This window comes from Aegilops tauschii, chromosome 7 (assembly GCF_002575655.3).
Source record: "Aegilops tauschii subsp. strangulata cultivar AL8/78 chromosome 7, Aet v6.0, whole genome shotgun sequence".
NCBI lineage: Eukaryota > Viridiplantae > Streptophyta > Magnoliopsida > Poales > Poaceae > Aegilops > Aegilops tauschii.
The window spans coordinates 354,240,421-354,265,787 of NC_053041.3; the positions used below are offsets into that span (position 1 = coordinate 354,240,421).

At 41.9% G+C, this 25,367-nt stretch overlaps 1 protein-coding gene across 1 annotated transcript in view; it reads left to right on the top strand.

The window, feature by feature from the left end:
* Positions 1–760: 760 nt before the first annotated feature.
* The window catches only part of LOC123494924 (uncharacterized), a 42,463-nt gene continuing 17,856 nt past the window's right edge, over positions 761–25,367 (top strand). The window contains exon 1 of the mRNA XM_073504128.1: positions 761–1,341. Coding sequence (XP_073360229.1) covers positions 761–1,341 — 581 coding nt within the window. The remainder of the gene's footprint in view (positions 1,342–25,367) is intronic.

Genomic DNA, 25,367 nt, shown 5'->3' on the forward strand with positions numbered 1-25,367 from the left:
ATGCATATCATCGCAACGGTAGGGCTACACCACCACCTGAGGTACGAGATTATGACCATCTTCCTAAACTAAAATTGCATATTCCACCATTTGAGGGTAGATATGTTCCTGATATATATCTTGCTTGGGAGTTAGAAACTGAACAACGGTTTACATGTTTACAATATCCTGAGGAGAGACGTGTTGCTGCTGCTATTTGTGCTTTCACTAGTTTTGCATGTGTTTGGTGGTCTGAACATTGTAGATTATATCCTATTCCAGCTACTTGGGCTGCTTTGAAAAATGTTATGCGTACTCGTTGGGTTCCACCATATTATCAACGTGAATTGCTTCAAAAATTGCAGCGTTTGGGACAAGGAAAAAATTCTATAGAAGAATATTATCCGGAATTACAAACTGGTATGATGAGATGTGGTATTGCTGAGGATAATGAAGCTATGCTTGCACGTTTATGGGTAGATTAAATAAAGAGATTCAGACCATTCTAGAGCATAAGGAATATAATAATATCACTCGTTTATTCCATCTTGCTTGCAAAGCTGAACGTGAAGTGCAGGATCAACAGGCATTGGCACGAACTAACTTTTCGGCAGGTCGACCTTCATCATGGACACCACGTCCATCCTCTACTTCCACACGTTCTGCTGCACCAGCACCTCCGTCAGCTTCCACCTCCAACCGTGATACAAGAAAGCAGGCACAACCACCACTATCAGCCAAGAGCAGACCTTTTGGGCCTGCACAGAGCTCTTCTTCATCCATGGAATCAACAGGGCAAACACATGATATTATGTGTTGTTGTTGCAACGGTGGAGGTCATTATGCAAGAGAATGCCCATCTAAGCGTGTGACGATTGTTACTGAGGATGGTGGGTATGACTCCACTAGTGACTATGATGAGGATACTTTGGCTCTTATTACAAGTGAAGAACACGGTGGAGATGATTCTGATCATGAGACGCAATACATGGCTGCTGAAGATGCTGACAGGTATGAACGTTTAGTTGCTCGACATTTTTTGAGTGTGCAGGTTACACAAGCCGAGCAAAATCAGAGGCATAATTTGTTCCATACAAAGGGAGTTGTGAAGGAACGTTCTGTTCGCGTCATCGTAGATGGAGGGAGTTGTAACAACTTGGCTAGCATGGAGATGGTGGAGAAGCTATCTCTCACCACAAGACCACTTCCACATCCTTACTACATCCAATGGTTCAACAAGAGCGGCAAGGTTAAGGTAACACGTACTGTTCGTGTGCATTTTAGTATCTCTACATATGCTGATTATGTCGATTGTGATGTGGTACCCATGCAAGTGTGTTCCTTATTACTTAGTAGACCATGGCAATTTGATAAAAATTATGTACACCATGGTAGAAACAATCATCATACTCTGGTTCATAAGGATAAACATATTACTTTGCTTCCTATGTCTCCTAATTCCATTTTGAAAGATGATATTAATAGAGCTAATAAAGCAAAACAGGAGAAAAATAAGAGTGAAAATCAGATTGTGGTAAAATAATTTGAGCAACAAATGAAGCCAAATAATAAACCATCTAGTGTTGCTTCTGAAATTAAATTGAAAAGTTCATGTTTACTTGTCAAATCTGATATTGATGAGCTACATTTTAGCAAATCTGTTAACTATGCTTTTGTGTGCAAAGAGGCATTATTTTCATTCGAGGACGTGCCTTCCTCTTTGCCTCCTGCTGTTACTAACATTTTGCAGGAGTTTGCTGACGTTTTCCACAAGACGTGCCACCGGGATTACCACCTATTCGAGGGATTGGGCATCAGCTTGACTTAATTCCCGGTGCATCGCTACCCAACCGTGCACCATACCGTACCTATCCACAGGAGACGAAGCTGATTATGCGTCAAGTCCAGGAGCTGCTCGACAAAGGTTATATACGCGAATCCCTTACTCCTTGTGATGTTCCTATTATTCTAGTGCCGAAAAAGGATGGTACATCGCGTATGTGTGCTGATGGTAGAGGCATTAATAATATTACTATTCGTTATCGTCATCCTATTCCTAGGCTAGATGATATGCTCGATGAATTGAGTGGCTCTATAATATTCTCCGAATTTGATTTGCATAGTGGATACCATCAAATTCGTATGAAATTTAGGGATGAATGGAAAACAGCATTTAAAACTAAGTTTGGATTATATGACTGGTTAGTCATGCCTTTTGGATTAACTAATGCACCTAGTACTTTCATGAGATTAATGAACGAAGTTTACGTGCTTTGATTGGACGATTTGTGGTAGTCTATTTTGATGATATACTGATTTATAGCAGATCTTTGGAGGAACATTTGGAACATTTACGTGCAATTTTTATTGATTTATGTGATGCACGTTTGTTTGGTAACCTTGGGAAGTGCACCTTTTGCATCGACCGAGTATCTTTTCTTGGCTATGTTGTTACTTCACAGGGAATTGAAGTTGATAAAGCCAAGATTGAAGCTATTGAGAGTTGGCTGCGGCCCAAAACAGTCACAGAAGTGAGGAGTTTTCTTGGACTCGCTGGTTTCTATCACTACAGGAATCAGGAACTTTGTCGTCAGTCATGGCGGATGGCAAAGTCACACATGGCGGATGGCAAAGACCTTTGCCGTCAGCCAGCTGACGGCAACACCTCCGGCTGAACAGGCTACGGCAAAGGCTTCTTTGCCGTCTGCTGGCAGACGGCAAAGATACAAAGGTCTTTGCCGTCCGCCAGCCGATGGCAAAGAGCCTGGACGACGCACGTGTCAGTTTAGGTCCGAGGGGTTAACGGCATGCATTGCCGTCGGCTGGCGGACGGCAAAGACCTTTGTATCTTTGTCGTCTTCCAGCACATGGAAAATAGCATTGAATCATTGCCGCCAGCGGACGGCCAAGCATGCCACGTGGCAGCACCTGGGTGCCTGGCCTATTTGGTAGCTTTGCCGTCAGCTGGCTGACGGCAAATATTAAACGTTCTTTGCCGTCCGCTGGCCGACGGCAAAGCAACAAAATAGGAAGCCTACTGCCCCAGGTTGCGCAGGTAGCTGACATGTGGCATGTTTGCCGTCCGCTAGCTGATGGCAAAGCTCGTTGCCGTCCGCCAGCAGACGGCAAAGAGTCTATATAGCCCCTGTTTTTTCTATTTTTCTTGAAATCATTCAATTTGACAGAATTTCACACATATATATATATACACATATGAAAATACTTTCGACAAGCATACCAACACATATACATACCAAATCATATCCCTGCCATATGGATACGATCATCCAACACATATACATAGCAAATGGTTTCATCCAACACATATACATAGCCAACATATCCAAGAATAAGCATTAAATAGTTTCATCCATACATATATATATAGGTAGCAAGTTTGACATTGTTCATCGTACAAAATCAAAATAAAAGGAAGCATAAAGAGAAGAGTAGACTCCGTCAACGGAAGCTTCCTCATCTAAAGCAAATCTGCAAATTGGGAAAGAAGCAAGTTAGAAGAAGAAGAAGATGATGATGATGATGATGATGACGATGATGAAGAAGAAGACTATCTAGAAAAAGAAGAAGAAGAAGAAGAAGAAGAAAAGGAAGAAGAAAAGGAAGAAGAAAAGGAAGAAGAAGAAGAAGATTTTTTTTCTTCTCTTTCTTTTTCGCCTCTCCTCTATTTTATCTTCTTCTTCTAACCAAGGTAGGTAAAAATGCCATTTTATTGGTAAGCTAGGTAAAAAATGCTAAGTGTAGGTCATTTTAGAGCTAAGCTAGGTAAATAGGTCATTTTGGAGCTTACTAAGGTTATTATGTCATTTTCGAGGAAAGTAGGTCTATATCATTTTGGAGGTAACAAAGATTATCATGACATTTTTGAGGAAAGAAAGCTAAGTATAGTTCATTTTTTGTCTAACTTAGGTAGTTATACCATTTAGGAGGAAAGTAAGCTAAGTATGCATTTGTTAAGCAAAACACTGGAGAAAACTTATCCTCATCACAACAAATACGATGAAGATCGCAACTATGGTAACAATTGATCCAACGGCATAATGATACCAAGCCTCATTATCAATGGCATATTTTCTAATCTTCTTAAGCTTCAGGTGCATTGCATCCATCTTCAAGCGCATTGCATTCATCTTCATCTTGTGATCATCGACGACATCGGCAACATACAACTCCAATGTCATCTTCTCTTCTTCAATTCTTTTAATTTTTTCTTTCAAATACTCATTTTCTTTTTCAACTAAATTTAACTTCTCGACAAGAGGGTCGGTTTCAAATTCCGGTTCACATACCTCCTAGATTAAAATATCTCTATGTCAACTTGATGGCCATAATTGTCATAAATGAGAAATGCAACAAATAGTTATGAAAGAGAATTTACCACATCTGAATCATAAAGCGGGCGAGGGCCGACGGGGACGGACATCAAGTCCATGGCACTATGTATACGAAACAATCATACAAAGTAAGAAAAATATACAAGTAACTATATAAATCATACAATCATACAAGTAACTATATAAATCAAGTACAACATAAAAGATTGAATACCTAGTCATAATCTAGTTCAATAAATGCTTCAGGACCAATAAATGCATCATCATCATCACTATCAGTAATGACGTGCTCATCATCATCATTAATAAATGCATCATCATCATGTGGAAGGCCACCTCTACATAATCTGTCAAGCATTGACAGGTCATCCGCAGTAGTAACCTCTTCTAGTTCAGGCTCTTCTTGTTCTGGCTAAGGGGTGAAGTCGGGTTCAGTGTCGCTGTCTACTTCAATGTTCTGGGGTGAAGTAGAGCGGTTCTTGAAACGTTTTTTGGAAAGACGCGTTTCTTGGAAGAATTCTCCTTCGTATGTGTTTGGGTTAATGTGAGGTGCATAATCATCTTCATTGGGGGGGAGGTGGTCTAACACGTGGCGGCACTTCATAAACGACATCCCAACCTTTGAGATTAGGATCACTTTGATAGGCCCATAGTAGATAGAAAACTTGGGTTGCCTGTTGAGCCATAATATAGACATCGGGAACATCCAAATGGGTGCTTTGATTGATTTCCACTAGCCCTATATGTTCATGAGTCCTTCTAGTCTCCTTTGGCTGGAACCAATAACATTTGAAGACTACGACGTTTGGTGGGTTTGCACCATAGAATTGAAGTTCATAAATTGCTTCAACTCTTCCATAATACTCGGTATCTCCTTCAACTCTTCCATAATACATGTACCAGACACGCATTATGAAGTTCCGTTTGGTAAAGGCGTCGTCTGTCTTGAACCCATTATCCCAGGCTTCTTGCAATTCGTCCTTCAGCGGCTGCATGTACACATTCATATTCTTCCCCGGATAGTTGGGCCTAGAATTATGAACGTCAGGAAAATATTCTTTCTTTGCATAATCTGTCCGGGGGGGAGATTGAGTGGAAAGACAAATATGGGCCAACAACTGTATTGGGCTGCCGTCAGACCAAACACACTGAACCCATCCGTGCTGATGCCGACTCGAGGATGCCTCAGATCTGCTACTTTGTCATCATGTAATGCATCGAAGCTCTTCCATGCTTCACCGTTCGATGTGTGCACCATCATCAGCTTCCCATCTGCATCTAGTTGGGTTCTTTTGCCTGTTTTGTGCCATGTCATCTGTCTTGTCGTCTCTTCGACCATGAAAAGACGTTGAAGTCTTGGTACGATTGGCATATACCGAGGAACATTAACGGGGATTTTGGTCTGCGTCTTCTCACCCATACCGTTGTCTACCACAACATACCTGGATGACTTGCAAATGGGACAATAGTTCAAGTCCGCATACTGAAGCCTAAATAGGGCACTTCCTTTCTCACAGGCATGTATCTTCTCATAGGGCATCTTAAGAGCACGGAGAATTTTGTCTGACTGGTACAGGTTTGCAGGTAGTACATGGCCTTTGGGTAGAAAACGTCCAAATATTGTCATAATTGCGTCATAGCATTCTGTGCCCAAGTTGAATTGAGCCTTCAGAGCCATTATTTGTGAGATGGCATCCAGCTGACAAAGCTTGGTGTGCTCATGGAGAGGACGTTTTGAAGACTCCAACATTTCATTGAAGGCCTTTGCAGATTCCTCCATCTCATCGTCCGAGTCCCGAGCATCATCAAAGTTTTGCACCATGTCTTGCATCCCGGTACCATGCTCGTCGGTGCGACGAGGAAGCACCTTAGCTTTGGCACATTGGGCAGACTCGCCATGAAATGTCCACACCGTATAATCTGGCATTAAACCCCACTTCTACAGGTGTTTGCCCATTTCATCCTTTGTCCTCTTGTGCCAATTGTTGCACCCGGCGCAGGGGCACCAAGTTATCCTCTGGCCATTTGCAAATGCGGCTCTCAGAAACCCCTTGGTTTTTGTTAACCATTCAGTGGTCATGTCTTTCTGACTAGTGTGACCGGTGTACATCCACGCACGATCAGTCATCTTGCCTAGCTACTAGACACATAAGAAAAATATATATAAATCAGCATGTATATATTCATCAGTTAATGGAGTTTGTCACTTTTAGTACGTCCATGCAACCTAGACGCTAATAGGTAAAGATAGGTCCTAATCCCACCCGAGTATGTGTAGATTGGGTTTGTTTTCCCATGCTCTGCTCCGGATCCGACGCAAAATTTTGGCAGCACCTCCCCGCTGTTCTCCTGATACACGTCTCGGCAATAAGTAGAGAGCATGTGTACCCGGAGAACAACAGGGAGGCACTGACGAAATTCTGCATCGGATCTGGAGCAGAGCATATGGGAAAACGAATCCAATCTACACATACTCAGGCTGTCCATGGATAACGTTGGATTCGAAAGAATCACCGTTATAAATATGCAAATGCATGCATATTTATAGATGCAACCCTTTCGAACGGGAGACACATACTGGTCACGCATACTGATGATTGAATACACCTATAGCTAGCAAGTTTCATCGGCACGAAGACCGGAACAGAGCAAATCAAGGGGGGAGGAGATGTCATTTGTGCTAACCCACGAACGCAGGGGCGGAGCTCGTCGAACACTAGACCCTCGCGGCGATGAAAAAACTGCACATTTAAATCGAAAGATGAGTTTCGTAGCAATATTGTATATTCCGTCAACCTAACTAAATATTTACAACAGGACGAGCGGGTTAGGAGTTCCTCGGCGTCGATAGAACCCTAAATAGCAAGTATCATCGGTGCAAGATACATGAGGCGCTCGGCGTTGAACATTAGATCCACGTCCCACAAGTGACGCCGGCGCCCGGCGTCCCGCAACAATAGTTCTGGTGGCCGATGATGGTCAAACACCTTGGCAAATTTGTCTGGCAGCCTCTGCGATGAGGATTAAAGCCAAGTTTTGAAATTTGGAACAACCAAACCGACTTGAGTCAGTTTGGGTGTTTCAAGTTTCAACACTTAGCTTTCAATCGTCATCTCAGAGACTGCTAGACAAATTCGCAATGGTGTTCGACCGCCATCGACGCCGAGAACTATTGCTGCGGGATGCAAGACCCCTGTGTCACTTGTGGGACGTGGATGTAGTATTTGACACCGACGGCCACATGTATCTCGCACTGATGATACTTGCTATTCAGGGTACCATCGACACCGAGGAACCCCCTAACCCACTCGTCCCTGGGTAAACTAAATTAGCATGCATTCAATAAGCAAAACTACATAATCACTTGAGTCCGTACATCGTCGAATATTATCACTAATACATCTCGAATAGTATCATACATATAGCATCACTAATACCGCTAGAACCGTAGCGAACGACGGGTATCGGTGCGGGCGGTGGACACCCAAAGAGAAGGAACCATCACAAGATCATAGCTCCAATGAGATCCCTGAAGAACCTGCCAGGTATTGTCGAACATGCCCTCCAACGCAACCATGTAGCGACGGATGTGCTCATCCTCCTCGCTGACACGGTGACGTACCACCTCCGCGGTGTCCGAAAGCCTCGGCACCATCACTGGCCCACGCGACCGCCACCAAATAAGGTTCGGGTCAATGACGGGCTGGCTCCTCACCAACCTGCGCCCCCCGAAAGGTAGAACCTCCCAGTACCAGCCCGGTGGAGCGCAGTCTCAGATATGGCTACAAATAACTACAAATTTCACATGTTCAAAATAAACCAGAAACTTAACCTAAAGTAAACTAAACTAAACCTAAACTAAACTAACTATACTAGACCTAAACTAATCCTAAACTAAACTAACTAAACTAAACCTAAACTAAACCAGAAACTTGACCTAAACTAAACTAAACTAATCTTAAAGTAAACTAACTAAACTAAACTAAACATAAACTAAATTATACTAAACCGAATTAAACTAAATTATACTAAACCGAATTAAACTAAATCTAAAAAACAGAAGAAGAAAAATGAAAATGTCTCACCTTGGAGCGGCCGGGACGGCGAGGCGGGGCGGCGGGGCGGAGCGGCCGGGGCAGCGAGGCGGTGCGGGCCGGCGGGGCGGCCGGGGCAGGGTGGCCGGGGCGGGGTGGGGCCGGCGCGGCCTATCGGGGCGGCCGGGGCAACGAGGAGGCCCGGGCGCGGCGGGGTGGGGCGGCTGGGGCGGGGCGGAGTGGCGGAGCGGCCCGGCGTGGCGGGGCGGGGCGGCGCGGCGAGGGGGGCGGCCGGGGTGGGGCGGCGGCGCGGGGTTGGGATGAGCGGAGGGAGAGAGAGGGGCACGGCGCGAGGGCGTTATGTTACATATAGGGCACAACTCTTTGTCGTTCGCTAGCTGACGGCAAAGAGCCTAGCTAACGGACGTTAGAATGGCCACTTTCTTTGTCGTCTGCTAGCGGACAGCAAAGTTTCTTTGCCATCAGCTAGCTTACGGCAAAGAAAGTGGCCGTTAGCTGCCCCTCGCTATCGGCCCACCCTGCCTCTTTGCCGTCCGTAGCGGACGACAAAGGTTCTATGCCGTCAGCTAGCTGACGTCAAAGATGGGGCTGACGGCAAACAGTTTCTTTGCCGTCAGCTGCTTCTTTGCCATCAGTTTTCTGCTAGCTGGCGGCAAAGAAATGGCTGACGGCAAAGTTCCTAATTCCAGTAGTGTATAGGCATTTTGTGAAAGATTTCAGCACGATTGCTACACCTCTCAATGAGCTTACAAAGAAGGATGTGCCTTTTGTTTGGGGTACCGCACAGGAAGAAGCATTCACAGTATTGAAAGATAAGTTGACACATGCTCCTTTACTCCAACTTCCTGATTTTAATAAGACTTTTGAGCTTGAATGTGATGCTAGTGGAATTGGATTAGGAGGTGTGTTATTACAAGATGGCAAACCTTTTGCATACTTTTCTGAACAAATGAGTGGGCCTAGTTTGAACTATTCTACTTATGATAAAGAATTATATGCTTTTGCTCGGACCTTAGAAACATGGCAACATTATTTATGGCCCAAAGAATTTGTTATACGTTCTGATCATGAATCTTTGAAACACATTAAAAGTCAAGCAAAACTGAACCTTAGACATTCTAAATGGTTTGAATTCATTGAGACTTCTCCTTATGTCATTAAACACAAGAAGGGTAAAGAAAATGTTATTGTTGATGCATTGTCTCGTCGTTATACTATGCTTTCACATCTTGACTCTAAAATATTGGGTTTGGAGACCATCAAAGATCAATATGTGCATGATGCTGAATTTAAAGATGTATTGCAGAATTGTAAGGAAGGGAGAACATGGAACAAGTTCATCGTTAACAATGGATTTGTGTTTCGTGCTAACAAGCTATGCATTCCAGCTAGCTCCGTTCGTCTTTTGTTGTTGCGGGAGGTGCATGGAGGAGGATTAATGGGACACTTTGGCGTGAAGAAGACAGAGGATATACTTGCCACACATTTCTCTTGGCCAAAGATGAGACGGGATGTTGAGCGTTTTGTGGCTCGCTGCACTACATGTCAAAAAGCTAAGTCATGACTCAATGCTCATGGTTTATATATGCCTATCCTTGTACCTAGTGTTCCTTGGGAGGATATATCTATGGACTTTGTTTTAGGTTTACCTCAAACAAAGAAGGGGAGGGATAGCATATTTGTTGTTGTGGATAGGTTCTCGAAAATGGCACATTGTATACCATGTCATAAAAGCGATGATGCTGCTAATGTTGCTGATTTGTCTTTCGTGAAATTATTCGCTTGCATGGTGTGCCAAATACAATTGTTTCAGATCGTGATACTAAATTTCTTAGCCAGTTTTGGAGATGTTTATGGGCTAAGTTGGGGCGTAAACTGCTTTTTAGTACTACATGTCACCGCCAAACTGATGGAAAACTGAAGTAGTCAATAGAACATTGTCTACTATGCTTAGGGTTGTTTTCAAGAATAACAAGAAATTGTGGGAAGAATTCTTGCCTCATATTGAATTTGCTTATAATCGTTCATTCCATTCTACTACTAAGATGTGCCCTTTTGAAATTGTGTAGTGTTTCCTTCCTCGTGCACCTATTGATTTGTTGCCTCTTCCTTCTTCGGAGAAGGTTAATTTTGATGCTAAACAACATGCTGAATTGATCTTAAAAATGCATGAGCTAACTAAGAAGAACATTGAGCATATAAATGCTGAATAGAAACTTGCTGGAGATAAGGGTAGAAAACGTGTTGTCTTTGCACCTGGAGATCTTGTTTGGTTACATTTGCGTAAGGATAGATTTCTTGATTTGCGCAAATCAAAGCTAATGCCACGTGTTGATGGTCCATTTAAGGTGTTAGAGAAAATAAATGATAATGCATATAAACTTGAGTTGCTGATATGTCTCCAACGTATCTATAATTTTTTATTGTTCCATGCTATCATATTATCCATCTAGGATGTTTTATATGCATTTATATGATATTTTATATGATTTTTGGGACAAACCTATTAACCTAGAGCCCAGTGCCAGTTTTTGTTTTTTCAATGTTTTTGAGTATCGCAGAAAAGGAAAACCAAACGAAGTCCAATTGACGGAAATTATTTTTGGACCAGGAGAAGCCCACGGAGTAGAAGAGTTGGGCCAGAACAGTCCCGGGCTATCCACGAGGGTGGGGGCGCGCCCTACCCCCTGGGCGTGGGCCCCTATCTCGTGGACGACTCGGAGACCCCCCTGACGTGAAACCAATGCCAAAAATTCCTATAAATACATAAACCCCCAGAAAGAAACCTAGATCGAGAGTTCCGCTGCCACAAGCCTCTGTAGCCATGAAAAACCAATCGGGACCCTGTTCCGGCACCCTGCCGGAGGGGGGATCCCTCACCGGTGGCCATCTTCATCATCCCGGCGCTCTCCATGACGAGGAGGGGGTAGTTCACCCTCGGGGCTGAGGGTATGTACCAGTAGCTATGTGTTTGATCTCTCTCTCTCTCTCTCGTGTTCTTGATTTGTCACGATCTTGATGTATCGCGAGCTTTTCTATTATAGTTGGATCTTATGATGTTTCTCCCCCTCTACTCTCTTGTAATGAATTGAGTTTTCCCTTTGAAGTTATCTTATCGGATTGATTCTTTAAGGATTTGAGAACACTTGATGTATGTCTTGCATGTGCTTATCTGTGGTGACAATGGGATATTCACGTGATCTACTTGATTTATGTTTTGGTGATCAACTTGCGGGTTCAGTGACCTTGTGAACTTATGCATAGGGGTTGGCACACTTTTCGTCTTGACTCTCCGGTAGAAACTTTGGGGCACTCTTTGAAGTTCTTTGTGTTGGTTGAATAGATGAATCTGAGATTGTGTGATGCATATCGTATAATCATACCCACGGATACTTGAGGTGACATTGGAGTATCTAGGTGACATAAGGGTTTTGGTTGATTTGTGTCTTAAGGTGTTATTCTAGTACGAACTCTATGATAGATTGAACGGAAAGAATAGCTTCGTGTTATTTTACTACGGACTCTTGAATAGATCGATCAGAAAGGATAGCTTTGAGGTGGTTTTGTACCCTACAATAATCTCTCTGTTTGTTCTCCGCTATTAGTGACTTTGGAGTGACTCTTTGTTGCATGTTGAGGGATAGTTATATGATCCAATTATGTTATTATTGTTGAGAGAACTTGCACTAGTGAAAGTATGAACCCTAGGCCTTGTTTCCTAGCTTTGCAATACCGTTTACGCTCACTTTTATCGCTTGCTACCTTGCTGTTTTTATAATTTCTGATTACAAAAACCTATATCTACCATCCATATTGCACTTGTATCACCATCTCTTGGCCGAACTAGTGCACCTATACAATTTACCATTGTATTGGGTGTGTTGGGGACACAAGAGACTCTTTGTTATTTGGTTGCAGGGTTGCTTGAGAGAGACCATCTTCATCCTACGCCTCCCACGGATTCATAAACCTTAGGTCATCCACTTGAGGGAAATTTGCTACTGTCCTATAAACCTCTGCACTTGGAGGCCCAACAACGTCTACAAGAAGAAGGTTGCGTAGTAGACATCAAGCTCTTTTCTGGCGCCGTTGCCGGGGAGGTGAGTGCTTGAAGGTATATCTTTAGATCTTGCAATAGAATCTATTAGTTTCTTGTTTTATCACTAGTTTAGTCTATAAAAGAAAACTACAAAAAAATGGAATTAAGGTTGCCTCATATGCTTCATCTTTTTAATGTCTTACGTGAAAATGATGGGATGGAAAATTGTGCTCAAGTACTAGAAGAAGAATTACATAGAATGCTTGGCATAAAATATGTGAATGATGAGCATGATTGCAATGTTGTTAGTATGAATGCTTTGAATACCCATGATGCTAATGATATGCAAAGCCACAAGCTTGGGGATGCTATGTTCGATGAGGATGATATGTTTAGTCCCCCAAGTTTTGATGAGCAAATTTATTATGATGAAAGCATGCCTCCTATTTATGATAATTATTGTGATGACATGTATGCTATAAAGAATAAAGATAACCATGAAACTTGTCATAATTATTTTAATTTTCAATTGGATTATGCTTCACATGATAGTTATTTCGTTGAGTTTGCTCCCACTACTATTCTTGAGAAGAATTTTGCTTATGTAGAGAGTAGTAAATTCTCTATGCTTGTAGATCATGAAAAGAATGCTTTAGGTGCTGGTTATATTGTTGAATTCATTCATGATTCTACTGAAAATTATTATGAGGGAGGAATGTATGCTTGTAGTAATTGCAATAATATCAAGTTTCCTCTATATGTGCTTAAAGTTTTGAAGTTATGCTTGTTTTGCCTTCCTATGCTAGTTGATTATTGTTCCCATAAGTTGTTTGCTCACAAAATCCCTATGCATAGGAAGTGGGTTAGACTTAAATGTGCTAGTCATATTCTTCATGATGCTCTCTTTATGTTTCAATTCTTATCTTTTTTGTGAGCATCATTGAAATCATCATGCCTAGCTAGGGGCGTTAAACGTTAGCGCTTGTTGGGAGGCAACCCAATATTATTTTTGTTCCTTGCTTTTTGCTCCTGTTTAGCAATAAATAATCTATATATCCTCTTGTTAGATGTGGTTTTATGTTTTAATTAGTGTTTGTGCCAAGTAGAAACTTTGGGAAGACTTGGGTGAAGTCTTTATGATCATGCTGTAAAAAACAGAAACTTTAGCGCTCACGAGATGTGCTGCCATTTTTTACTGGAGAGTGCTTTTAGGTTGATTATTTTTGCAGATGATTAATAGATAAATTCCTCACGTCCACCAATTTATTTAAGAATTTCTGAAGTTCCAGAAGTATACGTTTGATACAGATTACTACATACTGTTCTGTTTTTGACAGATTCTGTTTTCCTTGTGTTATTTGCTTATTTTGATGAATCTATGAGTAGTATCGGAGGGTATGAACCATAGAGAAGTTGGAATACAGTAGATATTATACCTATATGAATTTAGAATGAGTTCACAACAATACCTAAGTGGTGGTTTTATTTTCTTATACTAACGGAGTTTACGAGTTTTCTGTTAAGTTTTGTGTTGTGAAGTTTTCAAGTTTTGGTAAAGATTAGATGGGCTATGGAATAAGGAGTGGCAAGAACCTAAGCTTGGGGATGCCCAAGGCACCCCAAGGTAATATTCAAGGACAACCAAGAGCCTAAGCTTGGGGATGCCCCGGATGGCATCCCCTCTTTCGTCTTCGTTCATCGGTAACCTTACTTGGAGCTATATTTTTATTCACCACATGATATGTGTTTTGCTTGGAGCATCATTTTATTTTCTTTTATTTTGCTTGCTGTTTGAATAATATCCCAAGATCTGAAATTCTTAAATGTTAGAGAGTCTTCACATAGTTACATAATTATTCAACTACTCATTGATCTTCACTTATATCTTTCGGGGTAGTTTGTCGTTTACTCTAGTGCTTCACTTATATCTTTTTAGAGCACGACGGTGGTTTTATTTTGAAGAAATAGATGAACTCTCATGCTTCACTTATATTATTTTGAGAGTCTTAAACAGCATGGTAATTTTCCTTTGTTATGAATTTAGTCCTAATATGATGGGCATCCAAGAGGGATATAATAAAAACTTTCATATAAAGTGCGTTGAATACTATGAGAAGTTTGATACTTGATAATTGTTTTGAGATATAAAAATGGTGATATTAGAGTCGTGCTAGTTGAGTAATTGTGAAATTGAGAAATACTTGTGTTGAGGTTTGCAAGTCCCGTAGCATGCACGTATGGTTACTGTTGTGTGACAAATTTGAAGCATGAGGTGTTCTTTGATTGCTTTCCTTATGAGTGGCGGTCGGGGACGAGCGATGGTCTTTTCCTACCAATCTATCCCCCTAGGAGCATGTGTGTAGTGCTTGGTTTTGATGACTTGTAGATTTTTGCAATAAGTATGTGAGTTCTTTATGACTAATGTTGAGTCCATGGATTATACGCACTCTTACCTTCCACAATTGCTAGCCTCTTCGGTACCGTGCATTGCCCTTTCTCACCTCGAGAGTTGGTGCAAACTTCGCCGGTGCATCCAAACCCAGTGATATGATACGCTCTATCACACATAAACCTCCTTATATCTTCGTCAAAACAGCCACCATACCTACCTATTATGGCATTTCCATAGCCATTCCGAGATATATTGCCATGCAACTTTCCACCGTTCCGTTTATTATGACACGCTTCATCATTGTCATTTTGCCTTGCATGATCATGTAGTTGACATTGTATTTGTGGCAAAGCCACCATGCATAATTTTTCATACATGTCACTCTTGATTCATTGCCCATCCCGGTACACCGCTGGAGGCATTCATATAGAGTCATACTATGTTCTAGTATTGAGTTGTAGTCTTTGAGTTGTAAATAAATAGAAGTGTGATTATCATCATTAATAGAGCATTGTCCCGAAAAAAAGGCCAAATAAAAAAAGAGGCCAAATAAAAAAATGGGGAAAAGAAGAAAATAAAAAGGGACAATGCTACTATCCATTTTCCACACTTGTGCTTCAAAGTAGCACCATAATCTTCATGATAGAGAGTCTTTTATTTTGTCACTTTCATATACTAGTGGGGATTTTTCATTATAGAACTTGGCTTGTATATTCCAACAATGGGCAATGAATCAAGAGTGACATGTCAATGTGATGGGCATCTCCCTAGCCCGTTGATTAGCCACGTCAATGTGAGACTTTCTCCTTTTTTGTCTTCTCCACACAACCCCCATCATTATATTCTATTCCACCCGTAGTGCTATGTCCATGGCTCACGCTCATGTATTGCATGAAAGTTGAAAAAAGTTTGAGATTACTAAAGTATGAAACAATTGCTTGGCTTGTCATCGGGGTTGTGCATGATGAGAGCATTTTGTGTGATGAAAATAAAACATGGCTTAACTATATGATTTTGTAGGGATGAGCTTTCTTTGGTCATGTTATTTTGAGAAGACATAATTGCTTAGTTAGTATGCTTGAAGTATTATTATTTTTATGTCAATATTAAACTTTTGTCTTGAATCTTTCGGATCTAAACATTCATGCCACAATAAAGATAATTACATTGAAAATTATGTTAGGTAGCATTCCACATCAAAAATTCTGTTTTTATCATTTACCTACTCGAGGACGAGCAGGAATTAAGCTTGGGGATGCTTGATACGTCTCCAACGTATCTATAATTTTTGATTGTTCCATGCTATTATATTATCCATCTAGGATGTTTTATATGCATTTATATGCTATTTTATATGATTTTTGGGACTAACCTATTAACCTAGAGCCCAGTGCCAGTTTTTGTTTTTTCCTTGTTTTTGAGTATCGCAGAAAAGGAAAACCAAACGGAGTTCAATTGACCTGAAAATTGACGGAGATTATTTTTGGACCAGGCCCACAGAGTAAAAGAGTTGGGCCAAAAGAGTCCCAGGCTGTCCACGAGGGTGGGGGGCGCGCCCTACCCCCCTGGGCGTGGGCCCCTATCTCATGGACGACTCGGAGACCCCCCCTGACGTGAAACCAACGCCAAAAATTCCTATAAATATAGAAATCCCCAGAAAGAAACCTAGATCGGGAGTTCCGCCGCCGCAAGCCTCTGTAGCCACGAAAAACCAATCGGGGCCCTGTTCCGGCACCCTGCCGGAGGGGGGATCCCTCACCGGTGGCCATCTTCATCATCCCGGTGCTCTCCATGACGAGGAGGGAGTAGTTCACCCTCGGGGCTGAGGGTATGTACCAGTAGCTATGTGTTTGATCTCTCTCTCTCTCTCTCGTGTTCTTGATTTGGCACGATCTTGATGTATCGCGAGCTTTGCTATTATAGTTGGATCTTATGATGTTTCTCCCCCTCTACTCTCTTGTAATGGATTGAGTTTTCCCTTTGAAGTTATCTTATCGGATTGAGTCTGTAAGGATTTGAGAACACTTGAAGTATGTCTTGCATGTGCTTATCTGTGGTGACAATGCGATATTCACGTGATCTACTTGGTGTATGTTTTGGTGATCAAATTGCGGGTTCAGTGACCTTGTGAACTTATGCATAGGGGTTGGCACAATTTTCGTCTTGACTCCCCGGTAGAAACTTTGGGGCACTCTTTGAAGTTCTTTGTGTTGGTTGAATAGATGAATCTGAGAATGTGTGATGCATATCGTATAATCATACCCACGGATACTTGAGGTGACATTGGAGTATCTAGGTGACATTAGGGTTTTGGTTGATTTGTGTCTTAAGGTGTTATTCTAGTACGAACTCTATGATAGATTGAACGGAAAGAATAGCTTCGTGTTATTTTACTGCTGTAGCGACCCGACCCAAATGGATCAAGTCTCTGTGCTTAAGTGTCATCCCTGGATCGGTATGCTGACACACACAGTACTCGAGGATTTATAACAGAGGTAAATCACATGTATAAAATAACGTAAATACTATTACCTCAATCCAAAATAGCGGAAGTAACAAGGTTGTGGATTCCCATCAACACCAACCGCAAAGTTGAGTGTAGAAATCGTAACCCTAACGTATCACTTACTCGTCGTAAGATATCCTGCAACATGAAATGTTGCAGCCCGAAAACGGGTCAGCACATGGAATATGCTGGCAAATTCACACCATAGAGAAATGATGAACAAAGTCTATCACTACATGCATATATGGCTGGTGGAAAAGCTCTATGGTTATAATGTTTTTGCGAAAAGCCAATTTTTCCCTACTTCAAAGGAATAAATTTTATTTAACTATCATGGTGGTTGTGAAACATTGAGATGGTTGACAGCATCTCAATCCCAATTAAGAACGTGATTTAACCCAAATCAAATTTAAATTAAGTAACATGATGAGATCAACGGGATAATCCAAGAACTAGATACTCAAGATGTCCATAACCGGGGACACGGCTAATCATGATTAGTTTGTACACTCTGCAGAGGTTTGTGCACTTTTCCCCACAAGACTCGATCGCCTCCGCTTGATTCTCGCACTACATGATGTTTGAGAAACGGATGACCGAGACACAGTCTTTCAGAAGCGTTAGCACCTTACGATGGGTAGACCGGTACACCTACATCCCCTACATCTGCTAGTCTACCACTGTAAGAGTTCACACAACTTAATCAACTATGCTAGAGCCCATAATAGCTTGCGGCTGCACATGGAAGTTTCTAGCATGAATAATCTTATGATCCCTTTGAGCCTGGGTGGCGGTCCTTATACAAACAGACAACACTGGATTCTCCAGGTGCCTCAATCCACCCAGATGTGAGTTTTAGTTGCCACCTTAGGTAAACCATTATTAACAATCTCACATCTGTCATGAATTTCACTCAAACCCAATCCACGTCTACGGGCATAGCATGGCAATATAATAGCAACATAGAAGTAACTCCCAAGGGTTTGATAAATAACACAGGTAATGGGTACTACCTCAACTACTTCCCAATTCCCACAATTTAATTAGATCCTAATCATGCAATGTTTGAGAAAATAGATCTAATGCAATAAAAACTGGGTATGAAAGGTATGATCAAAGTGTTACTTGCCTGCAATGTTGATGAAGATGATTCGCACTCAATACTCTGGATAGATCTACTCGTCACACTCCGGTCAATCTATCGTGAGCAAGCAATAGCAACCATACATAAGCAATCACTCAAAAGATCAGAAAGAACGAGGGAAACAATTCGGAAAAATTTCAAAACCAAGCAAATAACTCTTGCAACATAAAACAATTTCTAACAGCACCAAAATTATGTGAATTTGGCCTTATCAGAAAGTTTAGGTCAAGAGCTTCGCTTTGCAAAAAGAATCAACTCAAACGGAGTTACGGAACTTAAGTTACGAACAAAAGAAGTTTGAATTCAAATCTGATATAATTCAAATTTTAAAATTTCAAAAACATGTTTGAGTTGGATTACTGGTTAGAGGAGGTCATAACGAAGAAGTGGGCGTTGGTTTCGTTGGATTTGGATAAACGAGTAAAAAGTAACGAACGTTTGAAGAACAGGGACTAATCTGTAAAGAAATCATCAGAGATAGGTCCCTGACCGAAAATAACAAAAAAAAAAGAAAAAGCTAAATAGTGAACGTTCGTTTATAGGATCTAAACAGTGGACGTCCGCTGTTTAGTAAAACCTAAAAAACAGATCTAGGCTAGGTTTTTTTTTAAAAAAAAAACCGAACTTGAAAAAAAAACGGATTGGACCGGCGGGTTATACCAGTTCAGCAACGGTCCGGCGCCGGCGGGGAAACTCCGGCGAGGCGGGGCAGTGGCGACGGCGAGCTCCGGCTCGGCTGCTTCGGGTCGAAGCACGGGGAGGCGCGGCGCGGCGAGGTGAGGAGGATGGCGGCGTCGGCGGCGGTCCTCGGCGACGGGACGAAGCGAGGCGGCGGCGGAACTCGTCGGGGCGGGGCTCCGGCGAGGGCGGCGGTTGCCGCGGGGAGGAGGAGAGAGAGGTCGGGGCCCGAGGCGACGCTATTTAAGGGGGGAGGGGCGGCGCGGTGGCGTGCGGGAGGGGCAGAGGAGAGGCGGCGGAGGGAGTCCCGCACGGGTACGGGCGGCGGCGGCGATGTCGTGGTGGAGGCGGACTCCGCCGGAGTCGGGGACGGGCGCGGGCGCGCTGGGCCGCGGCCTAGCTGGAGCTGGGCCAGCCCAGTTCGGCGGAGGGAGAGAGAGGAGAGAGAGAGCAGTGCTGGGCTTCGGCCGGGCACTGTTCGAAGAAAAAAAAATTAACAGAGAGAAAAAGAAAAGAAACAGAATATAAAATAAAATATTATATAGGCATATAATATATCAAAATTTTCAGAAAAAGATTTCCTTCAACGTGAACATTTTTCTAAAGGCAAATAAAATCCTCACAAATTTTAATAAATCAAACAGTGCTACTGCCTTAATAAAATCCAATAAAAATCATTTTAAAAATACCAAAATGATTTCAAATTTATTTTTCTCCAATTTTCTGACGTAGGGAATCATGTTACCCTATTTTCTGTATATTTTTATTTTGGAGAAAAATAATTTGAATAAAACTCAAATAAGTCCAATATTGGAAAATAATTTCAATGGGACTTTGAATTTAATCCTTTGAAACTCCCAACTCCTATTTCAGATGTTTTGAAGAAGTCATTTTATCTTCTCTCGTGAAAATCATTGAGTTGCATAAAGTTTCTGAAATGGGAAATATTTTCAAATGAAATTCAAATATTTTCAACACCCCTTGTCATTTAAATAAATGGAAGAAGTCATGTCATCTTCTCTCGAGGGCTTTGTGATGAAAAGAATTTGAATTCATGGAGATCATAAAAAGAAAAATGAAAGTTTGGGAAAGTCCTTTTATTCCCTCTCATTTAACTTTCAAAAGATTTCGAATTCCACTCACTTTCAGTAAATCAATCAAACAATCAATCCAATCTATCTGTTTATTATAACATTCCAAAATTTAGAATTTTGGGATGTTACAAACCTACCACCCTTAAAATGAATCTCGTCCTCGAGATTCGGAGAGGCTAGCAAGAAATAGGTTAGGGTTTGGGGGTCTTCTCAAAATCCATCGATCATCACAGGGGGTCTGGGGTGCTACCACCCTTAGAAGCATTGTTACTGTTCCATCAAAACCCATATACTCCATCCTTATTGTTGACAGTGTCGGTCTTCTCAGATCGTAAGGATAATAGGCTCTTCCGGTAGTGGCATAACCTTTTTCCTCAATTCTTCTGTATCCTTTCATCTTGGTATGGTTCTTCCATGACTGGGTCTTCTTAGCTGACGGGTCTGGCGCCAAAACTAAACAACTATCGATATCTCATGGTGGTCAACGATTTATGGTTTCTCCTGCAGGAAATGGGTCTGGTTGATCCTCACCGTATAACCTACGATTGGCATCAACTGCCGTGTACAAGGGAAACATTCTTATACCATTCTAAGGTTCAAACAAGGTTTAATACCGTCGTCTCTCTACTATAGGTAGGTCACTCAGATTTACCATCCCATATAGCAAAGCGAACAATAAGAGTAAGTCGGTATGGTGATCAATCCATCCCGCACCCAAATCATTATCTTGTATATGGTTTAGCGAATCTCGCATACTAACACTCGGTCATCCTCGCAAGCATTGCAGAATTTCTCTTGTCGACGAACCAAGTTCGGATAAATCCATGGATTCTGCAAGCCAAACAAACATCTATCGTTCCTTCCCAACCCTCAGGTTTTGCGTAACTCCTATAAGATCGTTTGTCGATAAAATCGTAACTTCTTCCGGGATCTTTCCTTCAGCAAGACTGTGCTTGCTTCTTGGCAGGTCCTGGGGCCTGTGGGTTATGGGCCCACCTCATCACTTGTAGTTCTTGAACTTATCATCGAGCAACTGATCATTAATCCAACATCCAACTTCCTGGTATTCTTAAATCCATCCAATTGTACTGTCTTCCTTCCTTCTATTGGCACCAAACTAGGACATGATTACTCAAACTCATCATCGAATTCGATTGATCCATATTTCCAACATCATACCTCCTTTATATCCAATAGTAATTCATCTCTTCATCCTCGTGGGATATCTCACATACCGAGATAAAAAAACACTTATACTTATGAAGTCCATACTCCACTTCGTGGAACATCATTATCCTTTCCAGGGTCAAGCATCCTTACAGGGGAATATTGGCCATCTCTGCATGGCACTTCTTCAACTGGGAAACATGAAACACATCATGAACTCCTGACAGTCCTTCGGGTGACTCCAACTTGTTGGCCACTTCTCCCATACGCTCCAAAACTCGGTATGGTCCTACAAATCTCGGGGTTAACTTTCCCTTAACTCCAAATAGTTTAACTCCTTGCAGAGGGGACACACGAAGACATGCTCTGTCTCCAATTTCATAGACTACCTCCTTTACATCCAATAATACTCCATACCCTCATATTCTTGGGGTATCCAACATATCGAGATAAAACTCATACTTATTTTGTTCGAAATCCACTTCGTGGAATATCATTACCTTTCTCCAAGGGTCAAGTTTCCTCACAGGGTACTACCACCTTTAAAATGCACAATCTTCCATAGACCGTATTTCTCATATCCTCGAAAATGGTCAAAATCTTTCTTCATAGAGTAACAACTCATAGAATCCAAATCAATACCAATGATGCTAACTTTATTGATTCTCAAATTATTACAATCTCCTGCATTCCATTACATGCCTCAATCCGACACCTCACTAATAAAAGAAATGTCCACACTACTACTACTATATTTCTCGTTGCACTCAACTATTTATCACAAGTCTCCGTCTCCTTGGGGCATTCTCTGGCAAAGTGCACTGCTTCATCACAACGGAAACATATTACTTATGACATATCTCGAGGTTTCCTTGTGATTATATAGCCTCCTGGGGTCCTCATCTTTCCTTTTGGGCAATCATTGTGGTAGTGTCCTGAATTTTTGCACCTGAAACATGTGATATGACTCAGGTCTCTCTTTGTAGAAATTGGGTTGTTCCTGGGATCCAATCTACTTCTCTTCCTGGACTTTTCCGTTCCAATCAGGGCTTCTATTTCCTGTGGGTCATACTCTACTTCCTCTGTCGGGAATTCTACTAAATCCCCATTCAGACAATTTTGGGAGATGTGTCCTTCTTCTCCACATGAATAGCATGACTTGGTGCAGGGTTTAATTGGTTCTTCTTTGGGTGTGTCCTCCACCTCTTCCTTCATCACAGATTCCTCTAAAATTTCCATGAGGGCTCTTTTCATTGCTTCTTTCTTCTGCTGGACGGTCCTTTGTACCATGGGGTAGATGTGACACTGAGCAGGGTAGTGGGTACTCCCTTCACACAAGAAACAAGTGATCTGCCTAGTTGGGCATTCTTCAGCTGGGTGACTTCCTTCACAATTAGGGCATTCATCCTTGTGTTCCTTATGTTTGTGTCCTATTTCTCCACAAGGCTTGTATGCACAAGGTTTCTTCATATCCTTTCCATAAGGCTTCAATTTCTGGGACACAAGACGAGATCTTTGTAGAGTCCACTTAAATTCTTTCCAAGTGGTTACTCCTTGCCATCCTTTGATGGTTTGGTACATCCTCCACCAAGTAGCAGCACCTCTTTCAAAACATTGAAGAGCATGCCGGGTCATATCCTTTCCGATAGGGTTATTCTTCATGTGATCCTCCATGTTCTGAATCCATCGGTCCGTCTCCAATTGACTCATTGGTCCAGAAAATACAAGCTCATCTCCATTCATCCTCTATTGGGTCCATGGGTTTGGGGTGAGATAAGAGAGGTCGAGAGGGATGCACACAATACAAACAAAATTTTGAAAAGACAGATTTTTTTTTGTGGCTGTCGGAAAAACAACAAACAAATGACAGCTCACAAACGTCGCATCTAACATAGGTATAACAGGGGTTTGGTCTTCTAAAGGTCAATAAGTCTTCAACGTCGCCAAACTCTTCAAGTCTTGTTAATGTCTCCGATGGCTTCTTCCAATCATGCTTGTCCTTCTCAAGTTCTTTTGCCAAATCATCTCTGTTGACGCGAAGTCTCTCGTGACGTCCTTTAAATTTCTGGAGTTGCGTTCCAAACTTCTGGGTTTCAACATCCTTGACATGAACCATGATCCTACTGTCCTTCAGTTCCTGACGAGTCTTTGATGTCTCGAGGTTTTGCTCCTCTAGCTTGGCTACTTTCAGCTTCTGCGTCCCGAGTTCTTCACAAAACGCTTCCTTATCAAATACTATTTCCTGCAGGTCCATCTTAACGTCTTGATGTAATACTCCAGATCCTGGTGATACACCAGCTAAGGTTAAAACTTCGTCTTGCTGGTAGGTGCTCCATCAGCCTTCTACCATCCAATCCTACCATGCATATGCAGGCTTAACTCAGCACGGTGACAATAGCATAAGCGGGCGATAACCTCATGGGTATCTGTGTTTCTGCTCTTGTCATTACCATGAGCTATCATTCCATAGTTGATATCTCCTGCCTTAGGGTTTCCTTGACAAAACTTTGAGTTTCTAACTCTCCATGTTTCGGTCTTTCTCCGATACACCTTGCTCTCGAGTATTGACAGCTTCCATAGTCTGCCAAGTTCCATAAGGGTAACCTTCCTAGGTCATACACATCTGGCAATTCTTCAGAGCCTCCAAATTCTCCCAGTCTTCAGAATCTTCAACCGTTGTAGTTTCCATTATCATAATGCACGGTAAAATCCTCTTCATTCCGAATGGTCTTAGTTGTCCGATATCCTGTACTTCTTGGAGTGGTTTCATCAGTCAAATCTTCGAGTGGTCAAAAGGGGAAAGGGGTATGGTCTCACTAAAAGGGAATATTTGAATAAGACTCAGAAAAGGAGAGAGGTAAAAGATCTTTTTGAAAAGGAAAGTTGTAGAGAAAAAAATTCCTATGGGCTTGCCAGTTTCTAGGGTCACGTCCTACAGTCAACATGTGCTCTGATACCATCTTGTAGCGACCCGACCCAAATGGATCAAGTCTCTGTGCTTAAGTGTCATCCCTGGATCGGTATGCTGACACACACAGTACTCGAGGATTTATAACAGAGGTAAATCACATGTATAAAATAACGTAAATACTATTACCTCAATCCAAAATAGCGGAAGTAACAAGGTTGTGGATTCCCATCAACACCAACGGCAAAGTTGAGTGTAGAAATCGTAACCCTAACGTATCACTTACTCGTCGTAAGATATCCTGCAACATGAAACGTTGCAGCCCGAAAACGGGTCAGCACATGGAATATGCTGGCAAATTCACACCATAGAGAAATGATGAACAAAGGCTATCACTAAATGCATATATGGCTGGTGGAAAAGCTCTATGGTTATAATGTTTTTGCGAAAAGCCAATTTTTCCCTACTTCAAAGGAATAAATTTTATTTAACTATCATGGTGGTTATGAAACATTGAGATGGTTGACAGCATCTCAATCCCAATTAAGAACGTGATTTAACCCAAATCAAATTTAAATTAAGTAACATGATGAGATCAACGGGATAATCCAAGAACTAGATACTCAAGATGTCCATAACCGGGGACACGGCTAATCATGATTAGTTTGTACACTCTGTAGAGGTTTGTGCACTTTTCCCCACAAGACTCGATCGCCTCCGCTTGATTCTCGCACTACATGATGTTTGAGAAACGGATGACCGAGACACAGTCTTTCAGAAGCGTTAGCACCTTACGATGGGTAGACCGGTACACCTACATCCCCTACATCTGCTAGTCTACCACTGTAAGAGTTCACACAACTTAATCAACTATGCTAGAGCCCATAATAGCTTGCGGCTGCACACGGAAGTTTCTAGCATGAATAATCTTATGATCCCTTTGAGCCTGGGTGGCGGTCCTTATACAAACAGACAACACTGGATTCTCCAGGTGCCTCAATCCACCCAGATGTGAGTTTTAGTTGCCACCTTAGGTAAACCATTATTAACAAT